We start from the raw sequence: 17,389 nt of genomic DNA, 5'->3' as shown, positions 1-17,389 counted from the left end.
GGTTGGACCATATAAGCTCCCGAGTGGCGCAGCATCTCAGTGCAAGAGGCTTCACTACGGTCCCTGGTTCGAATCCAGGCTGTATCACATCCGGACATGATTGGGAGTCCCATAGGGTGGCGCACAATTGGCCCAGCGTCATCCGGGTTTGGCCGTCCATTGTAAATAATAATTTGTTAACTGACTTGCCTAGTTAAGGTTACATTTTTAAAAAGCAACATCCAGACAGTTTATTTAATAGCGTCACATGATTTACAAAAGCCATGATCAAATCCACGAGTAACGTGTGGATGTGCACTGTGCTTCTAAATGTTTTAACTCCTGTCAGAATCTGAGATGCTTTAACAGAGGGCTCTTCACACATGCATTTTATTTCTACATAGAATTTGTAACATTACATAGCAATGAGGAAAGTGAATTCAAACCAAAGGATGGTTCCTCCATACAATAACAGGAGTTGAAAGGTGTTTGGTTAATGTTTCACATCTACATGTAGGTAACATTAATGTAGAATGTAACAATCAGCACTCCAGACAGATGGGCTAAAACAGAAGACCATCACAGGTTGTGATGAAAAAAATTCAAACCAGGGGTCCTGGTTTCAAAAGAAGCCAGTATCACACTCTGTAGGGCACAACATTCTGGAACGTTTAGAAATATAGTGTGTAGATCATCCTCTGTCAATTAGATGAAGGAATCATGTCTAGTCAATCGTTGCACCCTCATGAGCACAACCCAGATGTATTGAAGCGGCAGAAAAGTGCATCCAATGAATTCTGCATGCAAGACACTCCACAAAACAGGTGGGAGAAAGATTTCATATAACACTTTAGATATTTCCCACCACAGCTACTACAATATCCCCTACCCACCCACCCAACATAAATAGCTTTTTCACTCAACTGCACTATTTAACCAATGTCAATAATAGCTGAACTCAGCCCACTACCGGTGTCATTTCAAGACCTGATGCTGCATTACATGAAATCATCACAAGTCAAGTGCATTGGTACCAATGAAGAAAATCTACAACATGGAGTTTCGCCATGAACTGAATCTCATCTGATCTGCATTGAGGCAATATGTAGTCTTATAAGCAGTTAGTTTAGTAAGCTTGAGGGAATCCCTATAACCTGGCCCTGTTAGCATACCCAGGATAGAGCAGAGTACAAAGCATTACGACTAATGATGGCTTCACTGGCTGTGGGTAAGAAGCTTATCTGCAGGTTAGGGGTGAGAAGGGTAGAACGGCTATGGGATGTAGGGCTAAGGCCTTAGACTAGGGCCTTGGTATGGGGTGAAAGACTAGGGCCTTAGTATGGGGTGAAATGTAGGGCTAGGGCCTTAGTATGGGGTGAAAGGTAGGGCTAGGGCCTTAGTATGGGGTGAAAGGTAGGGCCTTAGTATGGGGTGAAAGGTATGGCTAGGGCCTTAGTATGGGGTGAAAGGTAGGGCTAGGGGCCTTAGTATGGGGTGAAAGGTAGGGCTAGTGCCTTAGTATGGGGTGAAATGTAGGGCTAGGGCCTTAGTATGGGGTGAAAGGTAGGGCTAGGGCCTTAGTATGGGGTGAAAGGTAGGGCTAGTGCCTTAGTATGGGGTGAAATGTAGGGCTAGGGCCTTAGTATGGGGTGAAAGGTATGGGATGAGACTTTGGTAGGACTGGTCTTTAGGGTATGGGTTAGACTGGGTCTACCATAAGCCAATCATCAGGTAAAAGGTTTAGGTAGATGTGACTGGTGCAGGTCTATGGTGGACAGGTCTTTATGGTGTGGATGGTTTAAGAAGATTGTTCTGGGATCTATGGTAAGGGGTTTTTACTTGGTAACAGAAGTCAGTCATCAGGGGAGGTCTAGGCCACGTCCAGTACACCTGCAGCAAGGGGAGGTCTAGGTCACGTCCAGTACACCTGCAGCAAGGGGAGGTCTAGGCCACGTCCAGTACACCTGCAGCAAGGGGAGGTCTAGGCCACGTCCAGTACACCTGCAGCCACCAGCTGTCGGGACAGCCAGTCCAGGCCCTCGTGGAGCCCCATGCCACTGCGGGCGTCACATCCCTGGATGTGCCAGCTCCTCCCACAGCACAGCTTATGGAGACTCAGCAGCTCCGTCATCTCCTCCACCGACACAGCCCCAGGGACATCCTGCAGGTGAGGATAAACGAGTCAATGGTCACGTCAGCCAATCAACATTTGAGTCATTTAACAGACACTCTTATCCCGAGCTACTTACAGGAGCAGTTAGGGGCGGTAGGTAGCCTAGTGGTTAGTGCGTTGGACTGGTAACCAAAAGGTTGCCCCTGAACAAGGCACTACACTGTTCCTAGGCCGTCATTGAAATATTTGTTCTTAACTGACTTGCCTCGTTAAATAAAGGTTTAAATAAAAAACATGTAAAAATAAAAGTGCCTTGCTCAGACACAGATTTTTCACCTAGTAAGCTCAGACACTAACCCCCTGGGCTAATTAATCAATGTGCTTCTTGGACCAAAGGGTCGTGTGTGTGTGAATACCTGTTTCTTGGACCAAGGGGTCGTGTGTGTGTGAATACCTGTTTCTTGGACCAAGGGGTCGTGTGTGTGTGAATACCTGTTTCTTGGACCAAGGGGTCGTGTGTGTGTGAATACCTGTTTCTTGGACCAAGGGGTCGTGTGTGTGTGAATACCTGTTTCTTGGACCAAAGGGTCGTGTGTGTGTGTGAATACCTGTTTCTTGGACCAAGGGGTCGTTTGTGTGTGAATACCTGTTTCTTGGACCAAGGGGTCGTGTGTGTGTGTGAATACCTGTTTCTTGGACCAAGGGGTCGTGTGTGTGTGAATACCTGTTTCTTGGACCAAGGGGTGGTGTGTGTGCGTACCTGTTTGTTGGCGAAGATGAGCAGCAGGGCGTCTCTCAGCTCCTTCTCTGTCAGAAGTTTGGCCAGTTCACTGTGGGCCTCCATCAGCCTATCCCTGTGACAGCTGTCAATCACAAACACCACCGCTGAAGAGCGAAAGGAGACAGAAAAAATAAGTCAGGGCCCTCTTCACCCAAATCATCCTTATAACACTTTACAATTCTCTTTTCAAAATCAGTACATTTGTCAAAGTTATTGATATACAACGAGTGTACAAAACATTAGGAACACCTGCTCTTTCCATGAGAGACTGACCAGGTGAATCCAGGTGAAAGCTGTGATCAATTACTGGTGTCACCTTTTAAATCCACTTCAATCAGTCTAGATGAAGGGGAGGAGACGGGTTAAAGAAGGATTTTTAAGCCTTGATAGAATTGAGACATGGATTGTTTGTATGTGTCATTCAGAGGGTGAATGGGCAAGACAAAATATGTAAGTGCCTTTGAATGGGGTATGGTAGTAGGTGTCAGGCGCTCCGGTTTGTGTCAAGAACCGCAAAGCTGCTGAGTTTTTCACACTCAACGGTTTCCCATGTGTATCAATTGTCTGTCACCCAAAGGACACCCAGCCAACTTGAAACAACTGTGGGAAGCATCGTAGTCAACCTGGGCCAGCATCCCTGTGGAACAGTTGACACCTTGTAGAGTCCATGCCCCGGCGAATTGAGGCTGTTCTGAGTTCTGAGGGCAACTCAATAGTAGGAAGGTGTTCCTAATGTTTAGTATACAGTACATGTTAGGGAAGCAGGTAATATGAAAGAAAGAGGTAAACAGATACCTTGTGTGTTCAGGTAATAGTGCTTCCATAGAGGCCGTAGCTTATGTTTCCCACCAACGTCCCAGATGGTGAACTTGAGATTCTTATACTCCACTGTCTCCACATTAAAACCTACAGATGACAAGGAGGAGTGGCTAGTGGCTATTCAATTCAGGTACATTTTAATGACTGACACTGTTGTGGGTTTACCTATGGTAGGGATGGGCTGCATAAACTCGTCCTGTTTCAGCTTGAAGAGGATGGTGGTTTTCCCTGCACTATCCAGTCCCAGGGTCACCACCCGGATCTCCATCTTAGGGCCGATGTGGACCCGGTTGTCCTGGAACAGGGAAAACAATGTAGTCTAAATGAAGTTACTAATTGTTTTTCAATGGAGTGTATGACGTTCTGTAGTCCTACAGAGTAGAGCAGAGTGCTGTACCTTGGTGAAGGTGACGGGGATACCGGCGTCAAGCTGGATGTGGTCGGCCAGCTCAGTGAACTGCTGCTGCTGTTTCTGCAGAGTCTCCAACAGTCTGTTGATCTCCTGCTTGGCCAGGACCACTCTGCAGTCATCCTACAGAGAGAGACAGGGAAGACATCAGTCTTCATTTGTAAATGTGATTTTCCTATCTGATTTCAGACCATGCAAAAGTCCTTAGTGGTTCTTATTGAAAAAGAGGGCACCATCCAGTGAGAGCAGAGATGACATTCCTACAGTGTGCTCTAGAGATGTTATCCCCACCAGTGGCCCATTTGGCTCCTACCTGCTGCAGTGTCTTCTCGCAGTGCAGGCAGGCTGTGGAGACCTGGGACAGTAGGATGGTCATGTCTTCCTGCTGTTGCCGGAGCCAAATGAGCCTTTCCCTGACATGTGCGTCCACTACACTGAGCGCCATCTCCTCCTGTCTGCACAGCGTCTCGTGGAGGTCGGCGAAGTAGGCCCGTACGCAGGACCGTGCGCTCTCTGCCGTGCCTGGGACCTGGCGAATACACACAGACGACAGTCCATCAGGAATACACAGATTACACACTGCATCATGAAATATACACTATGATAAACCATAAGCAATGTTATGACTTTTTGGAAGGAAATACAATGTTTCCCAGGACCTAATTTGTAAATACAGTAACTGCTTTATAACAGTTATACCTCAATTACATTTGAATAGCCTATCTATCCACTTTGAAATCTAAAGTCAATCGGTTGTTTAGTATGCAAAAAGTTGTTATCCACAGCCAGCTGTTCTTACATGCTCGGTGTGTGCCATGCCGATGCCATCCTCCACTATCCGTTCTCCTCCCTCAATCTGCTGTACGATCCCAACCAGCTTCCGGGAATATTCCGACACCTCCTCTGTGAACGTCCGGATACAGTGGGCCATGTCTAGGATAGACGCACGGATCTGATTGGCTTCTGCCTCCAGAACTGCATGCTACAGGAAGGAAGCAATCAGCAAGGAGAAATTAACACAATCCTCATTAGTATCGTGGCAAGGAAACAAAACACGAAGCGTATTCAACTTCTTTATGAAAACAGCCCTAATGTCATCCAGAGTCACTTTTATTTATTTAGCTACAGTATAGCACACAATATTTTACATTCAGCAGATTTTTAAAGGACCAAAGAGTTTGGTCTGCTTTCTATTTTTGCCATGGACAAAATATTGCGATACTGGGATCGTCACAGCTCTAAATCACACCAGCTGAACTACCAACCAGTACAACGACAAGTGACCATTCATTTAGCTATTCTGATTTGCTTGTGGTCTCTAGTGCTGCTAGGAACGTTGCTTCAGTGATTGACCTGTCAGTCAGTCAATAAATAAATACAGCAACCAGTGAAGCTACTCCCAGCTGACTCGTCCTTCTCTGCCTTCCGTACCTTGTGTCCCTGGTGCTTGCCGTACTCTTTGCACACGCAGCACATGAGCGGCCCAGGCTGGCAGAGCTCCTCCTGACAGACGAACTCGATGGCGTGGACCTGGTGCTGCGGGCATAGTGTCTTCTCGTGGGGCTTGTCTGCCAGGGGTACCTGCCGGTGCTTGGCCAGGGTGCGGGTGGAGTGGGTGAGCTGGGAGCAGTCGGCACACAGGTGGGTGGCACACACCGTGCAGTACATAGACGCCGTGTGGCTCTCGTCCTCGTCACAGCGGATTATTGACTGGAGGGGAGAACATACGATAGTGTTACATTTCATGTGTCGTTGTCATTAAGTGTCCTTGAGAATTGGATGGATGTTAAAGAACTAGGCAGATCAAAGCCAATTCCCATATAGCTTTAACCTATCCTTTATGTGTTTTCAGATAATTGCAGATGAAAGACGGGAACCCAGGGTGGGGGTAACTACTGCCTACCTCAAGATGGGAACCCAGGGTGGGGGTAACTACTGCCTACCTCAAGATGGGAACCCAGGGTGGGGGTAACTACTGCCTACCTCAATATGGGAACCCAGGGTGGGGGTAACTACTGCCTACCTCAAGATGGGAACCCAGGGTGGGGGTAACTACTGCCTACCTCAAGATGGGAACCCAGGGTGGGGGTAACTACTGCCTACCTCAAGATGGGAACCCAGGGTGGGGGTAACTACTGCCTACCTCAAGATGGGAACCCAGGGTGGGGATAACTACTGCCTACCTCTCCCATGCCTGTTAGGGCGTCCTCTGCCATGCTCAACTGGCTGGACGCTCCATTCTGCAGCCTCTCCAGAAGCTCCAGCAGGGCAAAGTTCTTCTTCAGACCCCACACACCAGAGTCCCCTGGAAGACACAGTCAATAAAAAGCATTCATTCATCATCAAATCATTCACACATTTCCCAGAGGCGATGGACTAAAAGCTTACAAGTAAACAAGTGAGACCTTATATTGTGATGGATGTTACATCACGCTCACTGACACAGGAACACAATTGGCCTGTATAGAAACTAAATTCTACGGAACTCACCCAGCTCTGTGACCTGTCTGTCGAAGGGGCAGCGGATGGCTCTACCATGCAGGGGCAGCCGGGTCAGACAGTCATGACAGACTGTGTGACCACAGAGCAGCAGCCGGGGGACCTTGTCCCCCTGGAGAGAGAAGACATCTTCACACACCCCACACTCCAACACCTGGGGACAACAACACACATACAGGTCGAGTCAACCACACACATAGGTTGAGTTTACTTAGATGGACCCCTTGTCATTGCATATCAATTCAAAATTGACTTATTTCTGCATGGACTGAGATGGTGTCTGCGTCATGTTTCCTGTAGGCAAATTCATCTGGCTTCTCATGGAACTCATTTGGTTAGTGTAGTGTTGACGAAAAGTCACACAGCGAACTACACATGGTGGTTTGTTATTAAAGTGCGTAGCTAGCTAGTGCGACAACACTAGCCTGCCTGCGAAATCTCAATTTCATTGAAGTTGTCATGCAAAACCGCACAATTGTATGAAGGTGTTACATTTGTTTTGAGGGTGATTCCTGAATTAACTGCACACAGCTAGTGACTTTTCAGATGGCACACAATGTTCTACACAAAGAAGTAGCAAGTTAACAAATGTTAGACTGTGTATCAGCTATAGCTAGCGGATTAGCGCCTTAACATTAGCATGCTATGCTGTTAATGAGAGGTGGAGTTAGCTGATGCAGTTGCATGGTTGATACAAAAAGCTGTGATCATGGCACTTAACCCAGATGGTGATTCTGTCTGTAATCTTGTGGATTGCATGTCTATTGTCTACGCAGACACACACACAAATTCAGGCCGATCGTTTGACAATGGGTTTACGGCCCGGCCGCAAAACAGCAGAATTGAGAGTTCCCCCGATCCGAGCGCCCTGGTCAGGAATTTGAGCAAACGGCGTATCGCCTTCAAACGTTGTTTATATGCTTATTTAGACGTGCAAGTATTCAACCAACCTTCACGGTGCTGCTTGTGGCCCCCCTGACGTGCCGAACACAGACATCCATCGTTGCTGCGGTCCCCTGCTTGTTTACACCCACAGCAGCGGCCATCCTAGACCTAGGACTAAACCATTTACACAGTTAGAGTGGATTCGAAAATGCATATGCCGAATATCTGTAGGCCACAAATTTAATTTGACAAAATAGAACTATAAAATGTAACTTTGGTGCTTATTTTGTGTTGGATCTATAAGAATTAGGAAATACGTTTCAGTTATATATATATATATATATATACAAAAAATGTAAGCTACAATGAAACTGGCGACTATCCATGACCCCTTATATGGACATGGAAGAGTCCGTTAGCTGTTCGCGTCGGTTCTGAGGTTTTTAGATTTTCGCGTCGGTTCTGAGGTTTTTAGATTTTAACGCCCTCTTGCGTTTTTCTGCAACACTTACGCACTTTCCTTTTTTTTTAAACTGTGACGTAATTATTCCGCGCCTATGTTTTGAACAACACGAATGACAACCGTCAGGGCAAACAGCCTGATCATTCCCCCTAAATAAGTACCACACTAAGTCAATAACCTCTACCCCCACTTAGTGCTGAGGTAAGAAGCTTTTCATGTGCAATAATGTTATCAGAGTTGAGGTATTGGCAGGCGGACGCCGCGCATTCCCACGAGTGGAAGCACGGCGCCGTATAGGGAGGGCTAAGTTAGTTAGATAGCGAGGTTAGCTACGTTTCGTAGCCACATTCACAATTCTTGCCAAACGAACATAGATTGCTAGCTAGCTGACGAAGTTGCTAAAATTACATTGAAATGTTGTATGGTACTAGAGACGTACATACCACCAATTAGTGGACTCATTAAAAAAATGTAAACAATGGAGAAAATGCATGACATTTTTGTTGTTGTTGATTGAATTGCTAATAAGATGCCTTCATACTGATCTCCTCCCTCTCTCTTGGCCCCCAGGTGACTGAAGTGACCCGTCATGTCTCACTCTCAGCAGCAGTCCGCCCCCGGGCCCCTCCCCACGGCCCCAGACTCCCCTGCCATGGGCGTGACGGTCAGCGGCAACGTCACCAAGTATGCCATGAAGAAGAAGAAGATCCTCAACGCCGAGGAGAGTGAGCTATTTGAGTTGACGCAGGCCGCAGGCATCGCCATGGACCAGGAGGTCTTCAAGTACGTCTGAGAGGGGGCATCTCAATAGTCTAACTTGGCTTCCTTTACTCATCAATCCTCTCCTTTTCCTCTGATCTGAACACACAATCCCCTGTGTTATTCTAAGCTGGTATTTTTAACCCATCTTATACGACAGACTTAGACTCGGACTAATGCATTGATCAGGCCAGTACACTGACTGATTTTGTGTGTGTGTGTGAGAGAGAGCGCGTACACTGTATTCTTAGTTTAATACTTGTCCTCTCCTGTAGGATCATTGTGGACCTGTTGAAGATGAATGTGGCTCCACTGGCTGTGTTCCAGACCCTGAAGGCAATGTGTGCTGGCCAGAGGATAGCTGACACCTCCATGGGAGACTCCTCCACCGCCTCCTACCCCAACACCACCACTACCACCACAGCCCCTACAGAACCCAGAGGTCAGTAGGGTCTGGATCAGGTGGTGAGAGGGCTAAAGAGGGGTTGTGGTTTTCTGTTCCGCAAAACAATACTGCTTTCTCATTGGTAGCCCAGCCAGACTATATAGCTCATTGTTTCTTCTACATAACAGTACATGTCTCTCGGGTAGGGACAGACAGGGAAGAGCGTTAATGTTTCTATAGCCTCAGAAGTTATGTTAGAAATCCTTGGGAATTTCCCTTTATGAAGATGATAAAAAAAGGGTGGAATGTGGTGGAGTCAAGATATAAACTAGTGTTATGTTTTCCACTTATCAAACCAATTAAATATTTAGCGTGGATGGTGCTCCAAACAGAAGTTGTGTTTCTGAAAAATGTTCAGACTTGCAACCTAGATTCAAAACTAACGTTGTATAGCTTACTAAAACGTTGTCTGACGAAGTAGGAAAAGCGAGACACAGCGAAATACCTCTCCCGAGGGGAAATGTCATTTCTACTCAAAGCCAATCAAATGTGAGCGTTGAATGCCAGCGCTCCCATTGTAATGCAAAAACCAATACTAAAGTTCTCCAGACTTCCGCTAGTTTAGTCAACAAGATTTGGAAGGAGAGCCACAGGAGACTTTACCGTACCATAACCATACCTGTGTGTCTTTCTGTCGGGTAAGGACAGATAATTATTGTTTTTATTATTTAGGTGGAATAGAAAATATAAATATCTTTCTGTTGCTTTGCTTGCTTTGCAGCCTTCTGCTTAAACCCTTGTATCCTGCTCAGACAGGATATTCCCCCCTTTCACTTCCCCAGAGTCTCTACACCTAATCTTCCAATGTCTCCTATTCCCCTCACTAACTAACACATTGCTGCTATTGTCTTCTCCACTTCACTCCACTGTGGCCTTGGCCAGCCAGCTGAATATAAATGAATGGAGAAGAGAATAGGATACATTGGCCTCCAGTCAAAAACTAACTTTACAATGTTACCTGTATATTTCAGTTTGCACTCTAACTCCTCTCCAATTCTTCTCTATGTGTGTTTCTGTGTACTTGTGGTGTGTATGCACAAACACTCTGTGTGCATATCTATCTCGCTGCTGAAGAAGAGGACTCTGTTGTGTCTGGCACTAAAAGCTTTAAGCCCCCTGCACCTCCCCTCACCTCCTCCACCACCTCCTCCTCTGCTGGCCCCAGGCCCACCAGGGTCAACTCTAAGATGGTCTACGACACCTCCTCTCCTCACTCTCAAGGTCCCCTTTTCACTCACTCATTTTCTTCCCTCTATCCCTCCATCTCTCTCCAGAAACTTTGAACCTCTCAGTTTTTTTGCCCGTCCGGCTCCAGTACTTCAATGTCTTCACCTTGTGCACTGAGTTTACTTGTAGAGTGTGTAGGAGCTTCACAGTGTGTGTGCGTGTGGACTCAGGTATACTCAGTGTATTAGGTACACCGCCCTGTTCATGAAAATGGGTTGCTCCTACAGACAGGGAGTCACGTGGCCGTGGCTTGCTATATAAAGCAGGCAGACAGGCATCGAGACATTCAGTTACTGTTCGATTGAATATTAAAATGGCTAAAACTAGTGACCTCAGCGACTTTGAGCGTGGCATGATCGTCAGTGCCAGACACACCGTTTCAAGTATCTCACACACAACAGTCTAGGCTTTACCGAGAATAGTGCAGCAAACAAAAACCATCCAATCAGCAGCAGTCCTGTGGGTGAAAACAGCTTATTAATGAGAAGTCGAAGGAGAATGTCAATAGTTGTGCAAGCTAACAGGTGAGCCACAAACAGGAAAATAACAGAGCAGTACAACAGTGGTGTGCAGAACGGTATCTTGGAACACAAAACATGTCTGTCCTTTCACGGATGAGCTATTGCAGCAGACGACCACACTGGGTTCCACTCCTATCAGCTAAAACAAAAAGTGGCTCCAGTGGGCATATGATCCCCAACACTGGACAATTGAGGAGTGGAAAAGCATTGCCTGGACCGACGAATCCTGGCTCCTGTTGCGTCATGCTGATGGCAGAGTCAGGATTTGGCGTAAGCAACATGAGTCCATGGCCCCATCCTGCCTGGTGTCAACAGTACAGACTGGTGGTGTAATGGTGTGGGGAATGTTTTCCTGGCACACGTTAGGTCCCTTGATACCAATTGAGCAACATTTCCATGGCCCAAAGAATTCTGGCTGTTCTGGAGATAAAGAGGGGTCCGACCCGGTACTAAATAGGTGTACCTAATAAACTGGACTCTGAGTGTATGTGCGTATGTTCGTTAACCTCATCTTGCTGTTTTTGTGTTTTCTCTACTCATGTAGACTGCAGCACTATATTTGACAAAAAGTTTTTGACTGCATGGTTTTGAATTTGATACACCTGCTTGAGGGGGTGGACATTTTCCCCATAGGGCGATTTAGGAAGAGTCTAGACTGAATAAAGTGTTCCATCTTCATTGCTGTCTGTCATGCTCTCATAAGTGTCTCATTGGTCTCTCATCTGAACATGCTCATCTGCATGTTATTATCCCACCCCAAACACAGCCATTTTGCCTTGCATGACAGCTACACACACACACACACACACACACTGCAAACCATCCCTCTCACCCGTCTCTTTGTTTTTGCAGTGCGTAGTAAAACGGGTGCTGGCCACGGGGAGAAGAGCAGAGAGGGTTCCAGCCAGAGGGTGCCACGCCAGCCCAGCGCCACCAGGGGGCAGAAGACCACCAAGAGCTCTGGAAGCAGCAGCTCCTCCTCACAGGTCACCCCAACTACCACCAACTAGACCCCACAGGAAGGAGGGATGACTGATGGGGCACCTCACAAGTCTTAAGTTGCTTCCTCTCCTCGTCTTCTTTCCTTCATCTACATTAACGGCTAATTAATCTCCTCTCCTCCGCGGTTGAATTAAGATAAATTAACATAAGACAGTTGTTTTAGTGAAGGTATGAACCTAGTCCCCCATGTTGCTTTCACCTTTCATATGCTTCCACGTCAGATCAGTAGAGGATGAACCTTGTTTCTGAAAGTCAGAATCAGTGTGACCTCTAATGCTTACCTCTTAGTCACCAGTGCTGATTTTCAACCTGCCAAAAGGCTGGGAGATGTGCCTCTTTGGGTCCAGAGTCCATTGGGATATGTTAGCGTATCATGGTTGGGTTGAGGATAAGGGTTGACCGAAACAGTTCTTAGTACAGTACCATAAAAAAATACCACTTTTGGGGACACCTTGTATAGAGGTCCTCTTTGTTTACCATGCTGAAATCCAACACAATACTGGGTCTTTTGTTGTAATTTCCTTTGGCTTAGCGGGAGTTACTAGAGTACAGCCAATTCTGTTGCCTCTCTTGTCCAACACAACGGACTGCTGTTGTATTCTGCCTGATACCCACGAGGAGAAAGTGAGTGAAGAGGCAGCTGTTAATGCTGCACATGCTTGTCCCAAAATGTTGTCAAAATACAAATAACAAGCTACTGCGTGTTCTTTTCTCTGTCCACCAGTCTACTGTGTCATGTGTGTACCTAGGAGATGGTGAGTAAAATGTGATGTTCGGTCTACTGTGATGCTACAGCTGGGAAGAGACAGAACGATGCACTGTACAGGTCACCTCTCTGGGACAATGCCTCATCGTATAGCATTGGTTCAAATTCAATCATTTTCGTATTCATACCACTGATATTCTAAAGTTGTCCTCTTCCTTTATCTCTCCCTGTCTGTAAATACTGAATAGATATGTTATATGCACTATATATATCTATTCAGGTTCCTGGTTCTGACATTCTCCAGTGAATCTTGTATACAGGACAAAGATTATTTCTGTTTGAAATGTGTACTGTTCATCGTCTATTTGACTCCAATAAAGACTTTTCGCCAGTGCAACATTGTCTGTTCAATGAGTTGGGCCTGTAAGGTATGTGGTGTCATGGTCTCTCCCTAAACGGCTGTGTGATGTGGTGTGATGTGACAATGTATTGTCTTCTCTCAGGGACAGACTCAAACATTTACTGAGATGTGTCTGGTTTCTTTGGCCTATAGGGGGAACTGAAGGCACATGGGGTGTGCCTGCCAGCAATCTTACACCAAATCCCGAGTGGCGCAGCGGTCTACGGCACAGCAGCTCAGTGCTAGAGGCATCACTACAGACCCTGGTTTGATCCTAGGCTGATTCACAACCGGCCGAGACTGGAAGTCCCATAGGGCGATGCACATTTGGCCCAGTGTCATCTCGGTTAGGGTTTGGCCGGGTTAGGCATTCATTGTAAATAAGAATGAGTTGTTAATTGACTTGCCTAATTAAATAAAGGTTTAAAAAATATAATCCAAAATGTAAACCCCCCTACACACACACACACACACTAAGCATATCATGTAGCTCTCGGATGTATTCAATGAGATGAAACATTCAGAACATTGCACATGTTGTGGCCCAATGTGTGGCCAACACGATTCCATATTTTACATGACAATTATATTCTACGTTCTGTAGCATTTGCCTTTTATCCAACTTTACAGTGACCATTACTTTGAATCTACATTTTGTCTGTGTATAAGGAAGTAGTGTTTGTTTGTTTACACGTATTTGCGTTTCAGGGACACTTGTGTGCACGTTCTTATAAGAGTGTGTGTGTGTGTGTGTAAGACCCCTAGAGTCGATGTCCGCGCACCTGCGGAAATCTAATTATCATAATTAAAAATCCCCATAAAAATCAGTTTGTTTAAACTAGAGATATATATCTGGTGTTAATCCACCGCATACAGTCATAAAACCTAGAGATCAAACGGAAATGGTTCCAATCTTTTCCACCATACATTTTACCCCATAGGGGATTTAAGAAACATTTCAAATAGGGGCTGTGTTTTGTGTAGGCTTACCCTTTTTTGACAACTGTGTAAATCTCTTTAGGACAAGGTGACTTTTATCATAATATTTGCATACAAATTAGCTGATAATGTGGCTATCATAAAGGACTACAAATGCCATGATGATCTGGATCAGACTGACAAATTGAGGCAAAGGTAAGAATCTCTGGATTAACTATCTAATGTTAGCTAAATGTAGAAATTAATATATCGTCTACATTCTGCGAACTGTCTTGTGCAAGTTTTATATTGCCACAATAACTGTTATCAAAGGTGTCAGCTAGAGATGACGTGCAGGAGTTTGCAGGAATTTCTAGTTTTGCATGATGTCAACTTTATTTACATGGTTTTGAAAATGCCATGCCAGGCTGAGCCTGTACGAAACACAGACCTTATTTTAAGTGTTTCTAAAAATCCCCTATCGGAAAAATTAATTATGGAAAAACTATTGGAACCATTTTCTTGTTTGACCGCTAGGTTTTATGGGTATTATGGCACCTCCACTGTGTGGCTCTTTGGCATGTCTCAGATCTATGCAACGTACAGAATAATAGGAAATGCTCTGAGATGTTGCAGCATCTGTAGGTAGCAGGTACAGTTAAAATGGTTCATTGAAGTATATATGGAAGTAGTTTAGTGCTCCATGTATGAATCTGTTATTCAATGTGTTTCTATGGGCTAATAGCAGTAAGGCCAAATTAAATGTTTTATCAAATTATTTTTTAGCTGTATTTTTTTGAATATACCTAAAATGGGCCTTAAAATTCCAAATCAAATACCCCTCTCTTAATGTGCTTTCTTCATAGGTTGAAACGAATACCCCGCCCCAGCCAGCAATGACGAGGGGGAGTAGGATAGGGGTACATCCATCAGTATGTGATGAAGGGAGGGGGGTTAGGGCCTGGGAACCAACAAGAGGCTGGTGCAGAGGAGGCTTGTGGGAGGAGCTGTAGGAGGAGTGGCTCATTGTGATGGCTGGAATGGAATATTTGGAAAGTTATCAAACACATCAGACATATGGAAACCACATGTTTGACTCATTTCCATCTATTCCATTCCAGCCATTACAATGAGCCTGTCCTCATGTAGCTCCTCCCACCAGCCTCCACTAGAATGGGGATGGGTGGGATGGAAAGTTGGGGGGAACAAGCAGGTGATTTATTGCAGTTCCACGAGGGCTCCTCCTCTACTCTGCTCTCTCCCACAACAGCAAGGAAATAAATTACAAAAGAACCAGTGTTCTTTTTTTTTGCACAGCGCACATGGTAAACAAGGGATGTTTTGGTGAAAAGAAGTGGAAAATTATTTGAGGTGTTTCTTGCCACGCAGCAGCAGGTCAGTCGCTGAGCCCCCGGCCTGTGTGTTTATATACAGCACTGTTTGTGTTGGTGCTCCTATAGTATCAGCTGCTTCCTTCTCTTCTTGCTCCCTCCCTCTCTCTCTCTCTCGCTCTCTCTCTCTCTCTCTCTCTCTCTCTCCCTCTCCTCTCTAGTTCTCTCTTGCTCTCTCACTCTTTCTCTCCCTGACTCTCTCCGAGAGATGGAGTGATACAGGCCTCTGTTCTGGGCGGAGGAGAGGAGAAGCTCAGGGGAGTAAACAGGAGTGAAGGAGGAATAAATAAAGGGGACGGAGGGATGCTGGTAATGACCCAGCGGTGGGTGAGGACCACGTCCACCGCTGTGGTGTGTGTGTGCGTGTGTTCAGACAGCGGCTTGCTCCAGACTCCCGCAGGGGGGAGGTGTGCGTCTGCGTGTGTGCGGAGCCGGTCTCCTCTCGCATTACCCCTTACATTAAAACCAGTCGGGGGGAAAATTACTGCAGACCTAAGCCACCCTGAGTCCACCTGGGCCCACGGAGAGAAGGATGCAGCCGGAGGAGGGGATGAAGGGGTGAAAGAGAGGGAGGAGGATAAGGCTGGTGCCCCACTAGGAGTGGGATGGAATAGCCTCTAGATGTTGATCTAAAGTCAAGTTTCTGGTTTTCCCTGTAATGGTTCAGGTTAGGGTAAGCTGATCCAAGACCTGTACCTTAGGGACAAATTCTACCCGGAGCAGGTGGAAGAGAAGTAGGCCCCGTCCACAAACTACCCCCTAGCCCCTACCCCCTAGGCACTAGTGTTGATCTGAAATGATTGGCTAGGTGGTAGTAATAAAGGAAAAGGTTGAGCTTTTATTATTGCTTACCCAAATGTCTTCTTCCTACCAGTGAGTAAGGGTTGGGAGACTCCATTCCTTGTATCAAACATATGTTTGAGAAAGCCAGAGCCAATGTAGTACAATAGGAGATGTTTTGTTATCAGTACTATTTACACTGAAACAATACCCCCCATTCTCCTTCAGCTGCTCGAATGCACGCGCACACACACACACACACACACACACACACACACACACACACACACACACACACACACACACACACACACACACACACACACACACACACACACACACACACACACACACACACACACACACACACACACACACACACACACACACACACACACACACACACTCTCTCTCTTTCTCGTTCTCTTTCTCTCTCATTTACATTGTGGAGATATACCTCAATAAATGTGGACACTGTACTCCTCATTTTGATCCCATACAGAGACCAACGATATTATTATTTCAATAATAGGATAGAAATAATAACTCATAGGGAACAGATAGTATGCATGACATTGTTTGAAATCCAAATGCTGTGTATGCAGTTGGTATTTTCTTTGTCGCTTGCCCAGACAGTGTACTTGTCATTTTGTGTGTGTGTGTGTGTGTTGTCTGTGTGTGACTGTGTGTGTCCCTGCATGCCTAAATATTCGTCCCTGAAGCCTAGTCCTAAGGCACATACACATCACACACACTCCTTGACTAACCTGTACCCCCGCACATTGACTCAATACCGGTACCCCCTGTATATAGCCTCATTATTGATATTTTATTGTAGTGCTTTCTTTATTTTTTATGTTTTACTTTAGTTTATTTTCGAAAATATTTTCTTAAAACTGCAATGTTAGGTAAGGGCTTGTAAGCAAGCATTTCCCTGTAAGGTATACCTGTTGTATTCGGCGCATGTGACATGATGGAAAGCCTTCTCTTAAGTTGTCTTATCTAACCACTAGGTGGCGATGGTTACCAGGCTGCCAGGCAGACAGACGGGCAGCAAGTCACAGATGTTGTCTGGCTCCTCCTTTAGTTTTCTGTCTATTGAAGAAGGAGACCTCAGCTGCTGAAGGACGTTCTCCATTATGGCTTCAATGTTCTTTTGAAAATCATTTCCATTAAAACATGCTTTTTTAAAGGGACACTAACAAAGGGAAGATCAGGAGAAGTGGAGAAGGAGAGGAAAAGAGAGGGACTGACAGGGGTGCCTGGATGGGCATGAGGGATATGTGTGTGGA

At 45.8% G+C, this 17,389-nt stretch overlaps 2 protein-coding genes across 6 annotated transcripts; one reads left to right on the top strand and one right to left on the bottom strand.

Annotated features, from left to right (window-relative positions):
- Positions 1 to 353: 353 nt before the first annotated feature.
- Positions 354 to 7,999, bottom strand: LOC110537057 (E3 ubiquitin-protein ligase TRIM23). 4 transcript variants are annotated; one of them, XM_090191466.1, is made up of 13 exons: positions 7,850 to 7,999; positions 7,551 to 7,659; positions 6,592 to 6,754; positions 6,285 to 6,406; positions 5,533 to 5,811; positions 4,901 to 5,083; positions 4,415 to 4,630; positions 4,090 to 4,224; positions 3,858 to 3,987; positions 3,669 to 3,779; positions 2,853 to 2,977; positions 1,981 to 2,140; positions 354 to 1,943 (listed from the first exon to the last, which is right to left on the bottom strand). In XM_090191466.1, exons 2-13 carry the CDS (start codon positions 7,644 to 7,646, stop codon positions 1,924 to 1,926), a joined length of 1,740 nt encoding a protein of 579 aa, XP_090047592.1. In that variant the 5' UTR covers positions 7,647 to 7,659; positions 7,850 to 7,999; the 3' UTR covers positions 354 to 1,923. The 4 variants fall into 4 exon arrangements, with proteins under 4 accessions (XP_090047592.1, XP_090047591.1, XP_036792934.1 ...); XM_090191465.1 differs by having other exon boundaries at positions 3,858 to 4,011; positions 7,850 to 7,929; XM_036937039.2 differs by having other exon boundaries at positions 1,829 to 2,140; positions 3,858 to 4,011; positions 7,850 to 7,928.
- mzt2b (mitotic spindle organizing protein 2B) lies at positions 7,880 to 13,005 on the top strand. 2 transcript variants are annotated; one of them, XM_021622778.3, is made up of 5 exons: positions 7,966 to 8,149; positions 8,519 to 8,731; positions 8,983 to 9,149; positions 10,227 to 10,373; positions 11,753 to 13,005. In XM_021622778.3, exons 2-5 carry the CDS (start codon positions 8,538 to 8,540, stop codon positions 11,908 to 11,910), a joined length of 666 nt encoding a protein of 221 aa, XP_021478453.1. In that variant the 5' UTR covers positions 7,966 to 8,149; positions 8,519 to 8,537; the 3' UTR covers positions 11,911 to 13,005. The 2 variants fall into 2 exon arrangements, with proteins under 2 accessions (XP_021478456.1, XP_021478453.1); XM_021622781.3 differs by lacking the exon at positions 10,227 to 10,373 and having other exon boundaries at positions 7,880 to 8,149.
- Positions 13,006 to 17,389: the final 4,384 nt, after the last annotated feature.

This window comes from Oncorhynchus mykiss, chromosome 12 (genome assembly GCF_057628025.1).
Source record: "Oncorhynchus mykiss isolate SJ-2025 chromosome 12, ASM5762802v1, whole genome shotgun sequence".
Taxonomy (NCBI): domain Eukaryota; kingdom Metazoa; phylum Chordata; class Actinopteri; order Salmoniformes; family Salmonidae; genus Oncorhynchus; species Oncorhynchus mykiss.
This window is presented reverse-complemented; position numbering and strand designations above follow the sequence as displayed.

Coding starts and splice junctions, on each gene's coding strand:
- LOC110537057 (XM_090191465.1), bottom strand. CDS start 7,646: ATGGCCGCTGCTGTGGGTGTAAACAAGCAGGGGACCGCAGCAACGATG. Junction 6,407..6,591: donor CAGACAGGTCACAGAGCTGG/GTGAGTTCCGTA, acceptor TGTGTCTTCCAG/GGGACTCTGGTGTGTGGGGT. Junction 1,944..1,980: donor CCGACAGCTGGTGGCTGCAG/GTGTACTGGACG, acceptor CCCTTGCTGCAG/GTGTACTGGACGTGGCCTAG.
- mzt2b (XM_021622778.3), top strand. CDS start 8,538: ATGTCTCACTCTCAGCAGCAGTCCGCCCCCGGGCCCCTCCCCACGGCC. Junction 8,732..8,982: donor ATGGACCAGGAGGTCTTCAA/GTACGTCTGAGA, acceptor CCTCTCCTGTAG/GATCATTGTGGACCTGTTGA. Junction 9,150..10,226: donor AGCCCCTACAGAACCCAGAG/GTCAGTAGGGTC, acceptor TCGCTGCTGAAG/AAGAGGACTCTGTTGTGTCT.